Below are 14,936 nucleotides of genomic sequence, written 5' to 3' on the forward strand. Positions count from 1 at the left end.
TTTGTCTATGGTATCAACTGTCGTCTTTAAAATTGTATACGTCAATAACATTTCCAGTCGAATTAAATTATTTCTACAGTATTAGCGAGCAATTGTGCACTACCATTTTGTAACAATTACTCTGGACGCAGTACACTTCTTTAGAGTTGGAAGCTAGACACGTTAATCAGATTCCATGAAATTATTTCACATTTTCATAACTTTTATATTATTTGTTCAAACTCCTGAAATTGTGACTAAAGGAGATATTACTAATTCTTCCTCAGGAGGTACAATGATGCCACCTCCGTTTGGACCAGGTGCGATATATCCTGCGCAAGCGGCAATGTTACCTCGGGGACCACCGCAATTCGCACCCGCATATCCGCCTATATTCTATTGGCCGTACCCATCACCACCCGTCAGTCCGACCAATTACTATAACCCAGCTAGCGTTGGTGGCATAGCACCAATTCCTCAGCAAGCTACTCTGGTAAGTATCTCTTATTATATCGCATGACTAATTTTTGACCAATTTTCTTCATCGATCAGTTCTTTAAATTTGAATTCCATGTAAGTGTATTGTTTTATGCTTGTAAATACTGTCGTTAATGAGATGAAGTTTATGATTAAACTAAAACTTGAAGACGTATCTTATTGCAGCTGACCTCACCAGAATGCCTCCATCTGGGCCCACCAGAGCCTCGGATACAGGATGTTCATATACCAAGACCTGAAATAGATAAGCGTATTCCGCTACCACCACTACATGCTTCGCGTAGTCAATACATCGAATTGTTCATGGTTTGATCGGGCTACTTGTTCGATCAAAGAAATAATCAAGTCAACGCCTTGCCTCGCCCAGCATAAACTACTGATGTATCATACAAGTGATATTATGATAATAATCGTTTGTGGTCCCTCTCGTAGTTCTATCGAATAATCAGACGAAAAGGTTGATACAGCCTTAATCTATACAATATTATATTAAATTTTATACATATCAAATATATTCGTACAGTCGTTTGTGCGGTAGACTCATGATAAAGGTTGAATTATTCCAAAAAATATTAATGCGGAAGGTATGTCAGCTCTTTACCTTTTGCTCTCCCGGTACAAATCATTATTGAAGTATATGGGATAAAGTACAGAGAAAAACTAGCATCTTGTTTAAACATGCCGACAAAATTACTTCTGCAATATCAGAGTACTAGATAAGAAGGCCACAGATTATGAACCTAATAGATTTTAAACATAACAAGTTAGTTTTAATACTTTTAATATTGTTAATAGCGCAATGAAAATATTTTAATGAATATTCCGATAGCTTAACTTATAAGTAAATATAAAGAATCTAATATATTCGTTACTCCTATCGATATTTCAGATTGTGCTCCTCAATGGTACAATATGTTATGTGCTTGAAGAATTTTTATCTATGTCACTGGTTGAATATTTAAAATTTGTATTATCTGATAGACGAGTTGATAAATGCATAATACATAATTGTGTACCAAGAGAGTATAGAACAATGCAAAGTATAATCAAGAGAACAGCAAATATTACAAAAGTCTTCCAACAACTTTTTTTTTTAAGTATAAAGATTTCCATTGTTAACTTATTATATTAAGTTATTGATTGCATTTTCATGTATCCTAAACTACCACTCTTATTACTACTGACTATTACTACTATGTATAATTACTATACTGTTAGCTAATGAAACCACAGAATAGCATGCAACGAATTATTTTATTTTATATATATATGCAGCAGGACAGCAGTGTCTTAAAATACTATCTTGAGCGGATTTTAAAGAGAATATTCTTATATTTACCCAAATTTTATATTACGTTGATTTTTTTGATGCAGCACGTATGCCATTTATTTGGAATCAGTTGAAGAAAGGTTGCCTATAGCTGTATAGAAATAAATAATACATTGGCTGTGACAGGCGGTAACCCATTAGGCTCTGATTGCGCAAGTTGGACATATTTCTCATTATATTTATTAATTTTTACACTGGTGTGAAATGGAATTTCCTTTAGGAATTCATTAACATCTGTACAATGCAAACATTTTTTGGGCGTTTTCTCGATTGTCGCGTTACATGCCATTTTTTCATTTTTTTCTTTATTCGATAGCTCAATGAAAATGAAATTTCATTTTTAATGGCGCATTTACCCTTTCAAAAATGTATACAACAGTGCAGTTGAGATGATTCCAAATTTTTTAATTATCCTCAATGTATTTTCTTTGACCTTATCAATTTAACCGTTTTTGAGACCACGTGATCCAAATAGTTTATGTTATTATACCATCTATTTCTTAAGTTTGTTGATTAGATTAATCCTAAGTAAACAATCATCCTCTTTATGTACTAGATAATAGATTAGAAAGATATTGTTTCGCCTTGTTCCTCTTCTTCTATTTTCAAATATAATTAAGCCCGACAGGTGCAATAAAAATCCTGTGCGTGGGTTATATTTTGTGCAATATAATAGGCCGGTACGTTGCAATACCGCTAAGGAACGTGAAAAGTGCACTAAGTTACGATTGACGGTGTAATTTGTACGAGGTTTCTTATCGGCCCAGCGAACGGCAAACCTTTTAAACGAACAGACGTTCTGAATAAGCTTTTGATTCATTTTTCAATATCCAGTACCCATCCATTTTTTTCCCATTTAGAAGAAATTGAATTTCTTACTGTTGTTACAAAAACTATGAAAATACCTGGATGCATGTCCATGATAGTTGTAAGTAATATCCAGGTATTTGTTTTTTTCATAGAGTATGTAAATTGTTCCAAAAAATGATGCTTGCTCTGTGTCGTCTCACCCATGTCGTAGTTCTCATTGAATTTGGGTCGATAATTAATCAAAAGCCTGAGCCGCACATCTTGATACACATGTTCTTTCATTTCCGTTGCCTCCTACTTTCTTTCGACTTGTTATCAAACGGAGGCGGACAATTTGAAGATTTATTTTAATATTGAACTTTGGATGTCACGCACCCTCCAAAAATATACCCGTATATTTATACGTTATATTAATATATTTTGTAGCGAATGTAGTTAGCCAATTGAAATGACAGTTTTTGCAGCTGTATTCAGCATACGATATTCGTATCATTTGCGCACATCTGACCAGCTGTAGCAATTGATCGGTTTGTGCGTCTTTCCCAAAACTGTCTAGCCAAGCAATATAATTCTAAGTCGTGGAAAATTTTTTATTTATACTTACAATTAGTGGCTGCGAAAACTGTTTTACACTCGTGTTAATATTTTACTAAGATGTGAATTGTATAATTTACAAAAATTAATATATCGCATACATAGATTTTATTAGACGTATAATAACTTAAATTATAGTCAAATTTCATAATGATTGATTTTGATGGCAAAGCAGCGTATCACAATAATAGCAATACAAATTATTAATACACTGACAAAACTTGGTGATTATCAACATTAAGCGGAGTGTTGACTCAAGTGTTGTGTAATAATTATGTGTGCATTCCGTGTATGTGTGTATGTGAAAGAAAGTCAAATTACACACACTCAACCACTATTTTGAATTAAATTTTAATTGTTAATTGGTTAATACTTCAACTTTCAAGTTGCTCTTCTCTTACAATAACGTTTCCTGAACATAGAAATCCTTCTGACAATGAGTGAAACATGGATCAGAATGGAATTTGATTATTTCCAGAATTTGCTTGTCTCACCAAAAAAATATTGTGCTGCGTTCATTGCCAGTTGTTAATTATCGATAAAACCTCATTGTACAACACGAAAGCGTTGATGCTGACTGTTGGAACTTGGGAAGCTAAGTGTGGATCAATTAGAAAAAAAATACATCGTGTGATTCACAATTAGTATATTGCTAATACTATACGCCGAGAAGAAAAAACACATCTGTGACATGGAGGTCTAAAATGCCTAGTGTTTTAAATATTAATTGTTATATGTAGTTGAAACTACATAATTAATTAGAGCTAGTATCATAATTGTAAAACGCATCTCAAATAAAAACGACACAAAGTGACAGCAGAAAATCAGTCGTATAGATGTATTATTGCATGTTTTTGTATTTTATCATTTCTTCTATTGAATGCCTTGGGCGATTTTTTTAACATGTTATATGTGCACAAAATAATAAAAGAACAAATTTGGAATTGAAACAAACATTTCAAATCAGTGGCATCAGATAGTAGGCATCAGGTTCAATGTTAAGCGTGAGAAAATATATTGGTTTAGTTAGCCTTAGTATTTAACAGAAATTGGCCAATCACCAATTAATTTTTTTGAATTTAACATCGAACATGGTGTCTACTTATAATACGTATGTCACCAATTTCAAATGTTTTTCTTTTTTGCATTGTTTTTGTATTGCACAGATTTTAAAACTTAGGATCAAGAAACTGTAACCCTGACATCTTCGCGGTAATGTAATCGGTCAAGTTACACCGTAAAGACATTTAAACTAACTAAATCTGCCGTTTTAGCTTTCGTGTCGTGGTTGAACCACATTATAATTTCAAATTATTAAAATGTAGTTTCGTGGGATACCAACGGTTGCAACGTATATCTTATTTGTCGCGCTGAGTAATCATACATTCTTTTGTCAGTGAACCAATGGCATTTCAGGACATTACAGCAAGTGGTTCTACAAGAATATCATTATTCGTTATTACGAACGTTGACCGAAGACAACGTTACGAATCATCGTGAGGATTGTCAAATATTAAATTTAGCCGTTGATTCCGACTGAAAAATAATTTTCTTTAGTGGATTCCGACAGGGATATAAACTCTCCGTGTACGTAAAATTTGTTCAGTTTGGAAATATAACATTTATTCATCATGTTTGAGTTGTATAATTTAAATTAATATCCACTCCTATTAATTTTAAGCTTTTCAAATCGTTCGATTCAATGGCGTCGACTATTCAATTTTAGAGTATCGTAAGCATTGACCAATTGGGTAAATCTTGTTCTAAGCCACTTGACTCGGCAGGTTGCGCAGTGTTTTGCATCGGTCATTGCGCATGCGCAATCTCATCTGATTTTAATCATCATGTATTTCTTGTAATTGTGTGTAACAGTGGTAACAGTCGTCAGCTGATGCGTTGCTGAGTGCAATTTTTTCTTCGGACCGATTGAATTAAACGTGGCTGGGTAGGATTGAATATTAATAAATATTCAGACCAAGTCCGAATGTATAAAAATATGACAAGGTGACTCGTGCAGCGAAGCACGTGAAATTATCAGGTGTCTGTTAACTGTATAGTCGATTGACTGAATCGAAACAACACTATGACATCAATCAAAAGTCAGGCGAGAGCCGATGCAGCTATGCCAGAAGAGTCGATAGACGTTGGAAATGCGGAGGAAATTGATGGAAATCAACGATGCGAATCACCAAAGCGTGGTACAACTTTATCGACGAGTACGAGCAGCTTTGAGGCCTTGGATCCTCACGATCCTAACCTGAGTCGTTTGGCTAATACCATGTTTCAAAAGACAGGTGAATACCTCCAAGAAGAACTGACCTCGACTCATGCTGACTACCGCTTACTTGAGCGTTTGAACAAAGAAGCAATCGGAAAGTATGCCGAATTGAAAACAATATCTTCCAACGTTTCCCACGCCCTGGTAGCACTCAACTCCAAATACAAGAAACTTCAGCCAGTGCTCGATAATATCAATGAGATTGATGACAGCGTTACAAAATTAGAGCAAGCAGCTTATAAGCTTGCAGCTTATTCCAAGCGATTAGAAACAAAATTCAAGGATCTTGAAAAGGAAAGCAAGGCCAAATGAGAGTACTCAATCTTATATTGTCCAGTGATTGGATGTTCAATGACAATCTGACATAATCCGAATCTGTAATACAAGATTGAAGCAAAGAATATTTATTCTTACTTCTCCTGTAGGGTTTTGGAACCTCTATATTTCTATTGATATGTTATGAGGCCGAAGTTAGTAACGATAGCGTAACGATACATTGGTGGAAAAAATTACTATTTTGCAATATTTTGTAGTTACTCTGAAGTGGTCAAGTTTTGAAAATATGAATTACCGCTTTGCCCTATTACAATTTACTGGATTTCAAAGATTTCTAAAATTACTAAATAACGTGTTTTCTGAAACGTGAATTATTACAATAACACTACCGACCTCAGTTTCATGACATGTTAATTGTACGTAGGTGCTATCAGTTCCAAGCCATTGATGAACATGGTGCAATGCCATTTATAATTTTCATCTATGTAAACACATTTCCATACATATATTAACATTCATCGACAGTTGTAAAACACGATTAGTTAACGTGTCTAACTTCATTCCAAAAAGTTTTCTACAGCTTTGTAACATAAAGAAAGCATTATTTCCTGTTCCAAAAGTTTGTTACACGAGAACGATATATTTGGAATTGCGTATTTTTAGCAATTTTACAAAATTCAAGGAAATAATATTAGTTACATGGGTTCCAATGATACATAGCATACTGAGCTCTAGTTGGAAATGCTTTTCTGAAACCATAAACTATTAACATGTGTCACAAATTTCATGTGCAATGTCGTACGAAACAGCATATTTTAAAAGCAAGTTACGAATACAATATTTTTGTTGGGCACTGATAATTTTAGCTATACATTGAAGTATTGTAAAACTATCAGAAACAATATTTAGTGAAAGAGACCTTTCACTGGCACTGTGAGAGTTCTCTTAGAACAGTCAATATAAGGCATGAAATGACTTGTAAGTTCTCTGGAATGGTCTACTTGATTAAATATTGCAAAATTTATTTTCGTTACAAATGCTTTTCTTTAAATATTTTATCTGTGGTGTATATAATGGTATTAGGCATAATGTGAATAAACGAGAACTTGATCTGTTGTATAGAAAAATCACATTTAATCATCATACATAATCAATTCTTCTCAAGATGTAGGTGGGACAGCTAAGATGAAGCTTATGGCTAGATAAAAAATAACTTGTAAGTAATTTGACATTGTATATGATAGGATTTACACACACTGCTACAGAAAAAAGTCGTAGCAATTTGTTATTAAATTTTATTCGAATGCACTATTGTGCAGCATCACTTACTGTAAATTACTTATGGACTTGAATTGATTGAATGTTCATACGTGATATCACATTACGCTACGCATAATAAAACTTTCATTGGGACCGGGCAGTTGCAAATGAAGCTTTGTGGTATAAAAGTCAATTGTTTACCTAAATTTTATTTTAACAAGTGTCATTATAATATTTTTGAAGCAGAATATACGTTCAACCCATTGTTTGTAAAGAACCTCTAAAAAGTTGATGCATTTGTGGACAATTCCTAATTCAATCACATTATTATGACCCTATTCTATATGTAGTAGCCTAGATATTTCATTTCAACTTTCTTTGTAAGAGGATTGGGTATTATTCAGCTTAAGAAACTTGCAAGAATACAGAAATAGCAACACAATGAATGTTTGAGCATTTAGATACCTTTTGCCACAGTCGTATACTAAGGAATTATCCAACTTGGACCGAGGAACTATGATCGGCTCATTTGGATATACTTATAGGTTTGATTCTTGCAAGAATCATCAGCATTTCAAGGTCATTATGATCTTCAATGGATTCAGGATTATGAAAATTTTTCTATTAATATATCCACGCTCCGACTTATTCGTATAAATTTTTTCTAATACTCAGTTTATTGGCATTGTCTAGTATCGCTTCATAAAAACCCAATTAAATTGGGTTGTTCAATTAATTTTTCTTGGATTAGAAGCAAATACAGATATTTGCACAGAACGATGAACACTAAGCAACAAATAATCAAATCCGAACTGTCAAGTAAATAATGTAAACAGATTCAACTTTTGTGTGTATGGCAAAGATATAAATTGGCAGACTTGAGAAATTAGTATTCGGCAGGGTAAGAGTAATAGATTGAGTAATTTATTTCTTAGTGAAAGCATTTTATTCGATTAGATCATGGTGTATTAGTGAGCTAATAGATATTCAGCTATCAATCGGCAGCCGTCTTAATGGTTATAAAAGTTTTTATTATTATTAACGAATTTATAATCTTTACATAAAAGCATTTGTTCTTAAATCCGTAAATGAATTTGATACTGTGAACAAAGCATTAAAATAAATTTGTTACTCGCGTTGGCTATGTTCCAACAGACACAGTTTTGCATGAAATATTAATATTGGCTCACATGTATACATACAGAGGATCAGGCATTAATGAAACAAATAAATTTTAGCACTTCAACCAGTTCTGCATGATTCAAATTCAGACGTGATAACTTGATGTGAAACCTTATGCCTAGACATAATGATAATTCATCGAGCACTTCAGACTGACAGGGTTCATGTAAGGTCGAAGTCTTAGGCTAATCTCTTCCAGGTTTACTTCGATGTGCAGCACTCTTCTCTGTGTCATCATATCCCGTTATTAAGTATTAATCTGATAAATTTCGTTAAGTATCTAGAGTTCAAATCTACATCGACGAGCCCTGAGTAATCCGATCACGACCCTGGATGTTTCTCCGACGCATTGAGTTTCAGTTGGTAGTATTATTTAGCAATCAAGGAAATTGCCAGCCATAAGAAGTTCTAGAGCAATCTCAGGTGCTATTGGAAACTCTGGTATTTCTGTACTGCTGTTCGTGTAGCGGACCTTGTACGTGAAGTACATGCAGACTTTTTGAAGAACATGAGACCTAAAAGGAATAATTAACTATCTTGATGTTGAAAGTCATTTTGGGCTTCCTGGTACTGCCGATATCATTTCTGGATATTAAATATACTATAGCTCACGGAATCTCACGGAAGTTGACCTCGTTTGCTTCATTTTCAGCAAATTGGCCAGGACCGCTCAGCATTGCCTTAATGGTTCCACTGGTTAAAGCATGTTCCCGCTTCACTATGAATTCATGACCATCGCTGCTGACAAGTTTCACATACATGGCATCGGGTCCCTCGCACCCGCCATAAACTGGCCCAGATTCCTGCAAGCAAACACGTGTAGATTGAATAATGGCAGTCTAAATTTTTCTAGCATGAGTTTAAATGATAAATCAATTACTTGGTTATCAAACCTGCATAGCTATATAACTATGTGTCTGTATCGTAGTTTCGCGAGAACGACAATTGACGTCAAAGGTTATATTGCGCAGATCAGAATCAATTATTGCTGGGGGTAAATGTATAGAAAAACAATTTGGGAATGTTCCTGAATGCGTGACTTAGCAGAAAAAACATTCTCTAAGAGGACAAAGTTTGAATATATTGAAACTTCAACATTGCTTTTGAACTTATTAATTTTTAAGCCAATAGCCAAGTATTAAAGCCATGATATTTGTATATACCTATCGGATTCAACAATTTCTACTAATAGGTACGATAATAGGTACCACATTTGGATCGTCATGAGACTTTTCTTCATCCTCGTCTGCATCTTCGTTCTCTTCTTCAACACATTCATTCGGCTTGATATGAACAAATATTTGGGGTTAGTAAGTGGTGGTGCTTATTTAAAGTTTTGCCTGGACCAAGGTCGAGTTTGTACTAAGCGGGCGATTAATCCTTCGTGGCAGTTTTCTCTCAAAGTTTTTGTGATGAAATAAAATTTCAATAGAAATAGGGAGGAACGTAGAATGTATCATCAGCAGAACTCACCTTGTCAGCGTGCATGTTCATATCTCCTGACATTTCTCACGAAGCTGGTGGTTCACAGATAAACTACGAAAAAGACAATACATAGTATTATTAGTCATCAGTTTTCGATAAATCTGAGGTTAGGAACTTGTATAGTCTTCTGCAGCAAACAAAAGTCAAACAATTTTCTCAGTAACGAGCCTTGAAGAAATAAAACTAAGGAGACAAGACTTGACATTTTTCCTGATAATTTGTTACCCGAATAATATACCAGCTTACAATATTTTGTACACCTTACGCGCTAATGAAAATGAACGAACGAAACGTCAGTACAGTCAATCACCCCACAGTCACAAGGACTGATGTCCTATAAGGCCGTGTGCTAATGTACTGAATTTCAGCTGGTTCCATTCGTTTCGTTTCACGCTCTTTGGATGCTTTTGATTTTCTTTGAGAGCGCAACACAGACCAATCAGGTTCTGACAATCGGTTACTCCACCAACCACTGGTAGCAGCACTGGATGATACCATTGAATCTGAAGCATATTTTTCTTTAAAAAATCGCAACAAAACAGGCTAATCGCTTTGAATTTATTCGGAAAAAGTTTTGCCGAATTTAAATTTCGCTAGAAACAATTTATTTGGACGATAGATCGACGTAGTTTTGCGAGAGTGAACGATTGCACTAGTATAAACTATAAAGTTGCTGCGAACGGCGGATCAAAAGTTTCGGTTGAAAAACAGCGGAATCCCGTAATTTTATTTTATTATATTTATCAATCTGCCCATATTTTTATTTCGAATTGGAAAACCGTTAAGGCGGTGCTCTGATCGATTTTAACGTATCCATACATTTTCATTTGACGCAGAAATGAAGAAATGGCATAAATTCTACGAATTCACTGTTGCAATTTCGTCGAATCGAGACTCTGTTCCCTTATATTCTTCAGACAACGCTTATGCTCTGTTCAAGGCATCTAATTGCTCTTGTCTAGATACGGTACTGGCCCAAAGGAACACCGGCGTTGGCGCGTTTACTGTACACATGATTTCGTTCATACGAGCATGCCAAGATACGCGCTATGGCAGGTGTCAAAGAGAAGTAGGTTAAAGGAACCGGTAAATCAGTGAAGTAAATTATGAAATTTAATTCACTGCCTACTTTGTTTATACATTAACATAAACAGGTACAGACGAACAGCGGATGACGTACAGAAGGTGATAACTCTGTCAAAACTCGACGAATCGGAACTGACCGGAATAACCCAGGTCCTGCAGTTTTCACCGGAAAGCGATGAAACTTCGCACATTAAGTTACTTGAATTAGATTCTCATTTGTTACAAGCTGTTAAAGAAGGTGACAGGTGTGTAACTATTCATTGTATCAAAGTTATTTCAAATTCGATTCACAGAAGAAAATAAAAGTACATTCTGTGTGAATGGTCGGGCAGTGAGTACAATTTGCAAAAGAGACCGTTTGTTGTGTCATAAACCCATTATCTTCTACTTAGTATCAAATTTCAGCCTAACTTTCCGAGGTTCTGAAGAAGAATCGGTCGTACTTTGTTCTACAAACAGAACATACGACTTACAGGAAGCTGAAACCTCGAATTCTTTGCTGCTTGTCCCAGATTGCAAATTTTCCAAAGAGACAGGTTCAAGTGCAGAGACTTGTAGAATCTTGCAAGAAACAACAGTCAAGGGTGTTTTTTATACGTATTATGAGGTATATTACCAGTTACTACCTATGATATGTTTTTCTTCGTTTTTACCCTTTGGTCAATCTGTTTAATTGAGACACTAATGATATACGTACATGCAGGTTGCCCAATGCAGACCACGCCTGAATAAGCTCCACAAGGTGTTAGCATCCTCGGCATTCAATGGGAAAGAGTATGAGAGCCTCGTGGACCAAACGACATTGTACAATTGGGAAAAGCTCGTTCAAGAGATACAGGCCAGTGAGGATGAGCTCAGAGAGGCACTGTCCAGTTACTTGATTGTCAACATTAATGGTTAGATTATTATTAGCTTGTATGTAAATTTTCGGGTAAATACAAAATAATACTGTTATATAAAAATAGGCCAGCTCCAGTTGGAAAACAGTTTTTTAAATTTGATACTGAAAAAGGTAGATTGGAGCGAAAGAGCACCAGTATCGCTAGTGCTTGTCCACTACCTAGAACTACTGCTTCAACAAGTAATTGGTTTATTGTAATTTATCATCCAAGGTTACTTACGGTCTTTGACGTTTGAGTACGAGACACGTGCGCTGTCACTGATGCTTGATTTAATAGACGAAAATTCTTGGGAAACGGACGAAATAGATAAGGAGATAACATTCTCTTTGCTGGAGGAATTTATACCAGATTCTGTTTTTCAAGTTTTATTTCATGCCTATGCCGAGCCTAGTGGAAAAACCAAAGAAAATGGGGAATTGTTATTCAGGTTGGTAGTTCATATGCCAAAGTAATACGTGCAGATAATATTGTTTTGTTACCTAGAACCTTCCTTTGGGTTAGGATTAAGTTTCCCTGGGATGTTCTAAAATTTGACTGCATTCATTGAATGCGTTTTTTTCTTCATAAATCAGTTATAGTGTGTCATTCTAGGTACAATGAAGAGAAGGTCTGCAAATTCCTTGCCAAAGTACTCTTAGCAGCATCACCTGTCAACACATATGATGAGTTTATGGAAGCTTGGAGAATAGGAACTCCGGAATGTAGGTTTTGTAACAATACACGAAGTATTTTGTTAGTAGAGTGATATAATTCTTCTGTTCATAGTAGGAAATAATAGTACTGCATCACAAGTAAAGCCTTATTATATTCTGTTAATATTATTATAACAACGAATGTCTTTTTCTTCTATAAAACATACTTTGGTTTATCATTGCATTGTGAAACAGATATATTTATTATCGATACGGAAAATATTTTAGGTATGGAACCCAAAGACTCGTGGTTAGGTGGTATAGCACTGATTGTTTTCAATACTCGAAAAAACGTTAAAGAAATCGTCTCGTATCCGGCAGTAGACTTGCCTGATGGGATCAATCAAAGATTTGAGGAGCTCTTCAAAACAAAGGAAAAATGGACAATTGAAGAAATCACACCTTATATTATGTGAGTAACTGCGAATAGAATATAAATCACAAAATTTTTCTGTGTCATATGAAAAGTTAGAAAATAGTAATTTTCAAACTTGTATATTTCTAGGAAAGCATTTAGAATCATCATAACACAACTCTCACAACTTGATGTTGATGGGATAAAATTTCAGCTTGATTTTAAGTCCAATATTCAGTGATGGCAGTCGATCGGTGTGATTTGATAAGTGTATTTTCTTATTTCAGCGATTTAACAACAAATAAAACCAACGTTAATGGCTTGTTGACCAAATATGCTAGATCCTCGATGTCGAATGGTATCAAGTATTACAGTTCAAAGCACTGTAAGTGATATTTTTACTGGGATTGGCAATAGGCTTGTTGGTGAAGTTGGATGATTCCAAAAATCCGGCAAAATTTGCCCAGGGATGAAGAAAAATACACATACACACACACCGAGATAACTCGAGAAAAGAGAACAAAACTTTGTTCAAATCATATGCATAATTTATTTTGCATGTATTCATAATACATAATAAACATTTACACAAATTTACAAATATTTTTTAAATGAGATTACAGTTTATGCAATTCCAATACTTCATTCAATTGTTGGTTACGTGAATATGTATTTTAGCAATTTTTCTGCTTCCTCATTTTTCTTTGTTATAGTTTTGCTAAAATTGGATAGAGAAAGCATGTAGTCTTATTATTAGCTTTAACAACCTACGCTGATTAGTTATTGTTCGTACGGCCATCTGGCATCCGTTAAACTAATCACTTTGGTTTTATTCACTTTTATTTTACGTCTTCTGTAGCCCAAAAAGTGCTGCATGCTCAGGATGTTGGACTTTGCCTCTACTGGATGTGTATTGCCTATTTGCGATCGCCTCAGGGTCTGACACTTGTTTGCTTATGGTTGGAACCTCGAAATAATGCAGATGTTCACCATAATTTGTTCGGGGATGAAATCTGAACCTTTGCGTGTAAAAAACACTTAGATGTCTCTCGTAAGAGAGCACCAATAGATTTCGAGTTATCATGCTACCACTAGAAGTTCGGGATTTCCAAATGTCAGAAATGTATACTTGCTAAGTAGTTACGGTGTTTTACATAAATTAACGATGTACGAACATTCGTTGCGGCGGTGTGATATATTGCATTGCTGTGAAAGCAGCTAGATATCGTCATCAAGACCAGATCAATGTGTATTGAAATTTCAGTATATCCGTAGACACTTCTACAGTAGGAGAATGCAATTAATATTACAAGAATCTGTAAATTATTCTGTTAAGCATCTTATTCAACGTAAAATTAAATAAATTTACATTCTTACGAATTATAAAGTCACTTTGTAATATTTTGTTACATTATGAAGAAGTAAAATGTCTTTTTATAAATGAAAAATGAATATATAGATTAGGGTGTTTTAGAAAAAAATAATTTTCCATTTTCCATTTTCCATTGTGGCACCTCCTACAAAGTTTGTTTAAGTTAAAAGTAAGATTCTGTCAAAAGATGAGCATTCTACGTTATGTAGAACACTATGCTCGATTGATTTTGCACCTTTTGTTTTTACATATTTTGAATTTGTGAAGATACACGTTGTAGTACTTCAATTATTGTTTCTTTCCCAACATTTATATTCAACCCAAAGATCGTGACCCATAACAGTAAAATATATCAACCCGGAATTTTATTCTCCTAAATTAAGAGTCCGCATTAAATTATAACTATTTTATGAGATTAATTAATGATGAAAAGGTCGTCAGATACACTTGTTAAACATGATCTAGAAACTTTATAATATTACAAGTGATGTAAGCAATAAAAAAAAATTTCATTCGCAATACATGAATTTAAAAAAATTTATGAAAGTGAAAAATCAACTGCGCCCGATCTTCCACATAGCGTAGATCGCTCATTTTTTCACAGAATCTGTTTTTTAACCCAACCAAACTTTTTAAGGGCTGCCATGATGGATAATAGAAAATTGTTTTTTTCTGAAAACACCATAATATAGATACTATTACATTATTTTCATTAATACTGCATTGAGTTGTGATGCCTCTCGACGGACTTGATTTATTTATTTTTTTTTTATATATACAATGTAGCAATTAATCACCTGACTTCTCAAATATCGATGCAGTATTGACAAATAATAA

The 14,936-nt window shown here is 34.5% G+C and overlaps 4 protein-coding genes across 8 annotated transcripts in view; 3 read left to right on the forward strand and 1 right to left on the reverse strand.

Moving 5' to 3' along the window:
- Positions 1-4,029, forward strand: part of LOC124407096 (RNA-binding protein fusilli) — a 36,519-nt gene extending 32,490 nt beyond the window's left edge. For both annotated transcript variants that reach the window (XM_046882919.1, XM_046882920.1), the window contains exons 11-12: positions 267-472; positions 643-4,029. In XM_046882919.1, coding sequence (XP_046738875.1) covers positions 267-472; positions 643-789 — 353 coding nt within the window. In that variant the 3' untranslated portion in view covers positions 790-4,029. The remainder of the gene's footprint in view (positions 1-266; positions 473-642) is intronic.
- A 1,065-nt stretch (positions 4,030-5,094) lies between these two features.
- On the forward strand, positions 5,095-5,942 carry LOC124406718 (biogenesis of lysosome-related organelles complex-1 subunit 2). Its single transcript, XM_046882260.1, has one exon. The coding sequence runs from the start codon at positions 5,295-5,297 to the stop codon at positions 5,799-5,801; it is 507 nt and encodes a 168-aa protein (XP_046738216.1). The 5' UTR covers positions 5,095-5,294; the 3' UTR covers positions 5,802-5,942.
- Positions 5,943-6,527: 585 nt separating this feature from the next.
- LOC124406719 (elongin-C) lies at positions 6,528-10,094 on the reverse strand. Of its 4 annotated transcripts, none has more exons than XM_046882261.1 (4): positions 9,939-10,094; positions 9,681-9,743; positions 8,820-9,010; positions 6,528-8,722 (listed from the first exon to the last, which is right to left on the reverse strand). In XM_046882261.1, the coding sequence occupies exons 2-4, from the start codon at positions 9,711-9,713 to the stop codon at positions 8,581-8,583; spliced, it is 366 nt and encodes a 121-aa protein (XP_046738217.1). In that variant the 5' UTR covers positions 9,714-9,743; positions 9,939-10,094; the 3' UTR covers positions 6,528-8,580. The 4 variants fall into 4 exon arrangements, with proteins under 4 accessions (XP_046738217.1, XP_046738218.1, XP_046738219.1 ...); XM_046882262.1 differs by having other exon boundaries at positions 9,958-10,093; XM_046882263.1 differs by having other exon boundaries at positions 9,918-10,032.
- A 537-nt stretch (positions 10,095-10,631) lies between these two features.
- On the forward strand, positions 10,632-14,160 carry LOC124407751 (sister chromatid cohesion protein DCC1). Its single transcript, XM_046884228.1, has 8 exons — positions 10,632-10,761; positions 10,847-11,023; positions 11,184-11,385; positions 11,482-11,674; positions 11,891-12,107; positions 12,272-12,381; positions 12,601-12,784; positions 13,015-14,160. Exons 1-8 carry the CDS (start codon positions 10,742-10,744, stop codon positions 13,118-13,120), a joined length of 1,209 nt encoding a protein of 402 aa, XP_046740184.1. The 5' UTR covers positions 10,632-10,741; the 3' UTR covers positions 13,121-14,160.
- Positions 14,161-14,936: the final 776 nt, after the last annotated feature.

Source organism: Diprion similis, chromosome 6, assembly GCF_021155765.1.
Source record: "Diprion similis isolate iyDipSimi1 chromosome 6, iyDipSimi1.1, whole genome shotgun sequence".
NCBI lineage: Eukaryota > Metazoa > Arthropoda > Insecta > Hymenoptera > Diprionidae > Diprion > Diprion similis.

Bases quoted from the DNA above. Each gene is read 5' to 3' on its own strand.
- LOC124406718 (XM_046882260.1), top strand. From the start codon at position 5,295: ATGACATCAATCAAAAGTCAGGCGAGAGCCGATGCAGCTATGCCAGAA.
- LOC124406719 (XM_046882261.1), bottom strand. From the start codon at position 9,713: ATGTCAGGAGATATGAACATGCACGCTGACAAG. The intron at 9,011-9,680 runs GTGAGTTCTGCT...GTTTGCTTGCAG, and splicing joins TGAACATGCACGCTGACAAG to GAATCTGGGCCAGTTTATGG. The intron at 8,723-8,819 runs GTGAGCTATAGT...TATTCCTTTTAG, and splicing joins GTCAACTTCCGTGAGATTCC to GTCTCATGTTCTTCAAAAAG.
- LOC124407751 (XM_046884228.1), top strand. From the start codon at position 10,742: ATGGCAGGTGTCAAAGAGAA. The intron at 11,386-11,481 runs GTATATTACCAG...ACGTACATGCAG, and splicing joins TTTTTTATACGTATTATGAG to GTTGCCCAATGCAGACCACG. The intron at 12,108-12,271 runs GTTGGTAGTTCA...GTGTCATTCTAG, and splicing joins AATGGGGAATTGTTATTCAG to GTACAATGAAGAGAAGGTCT.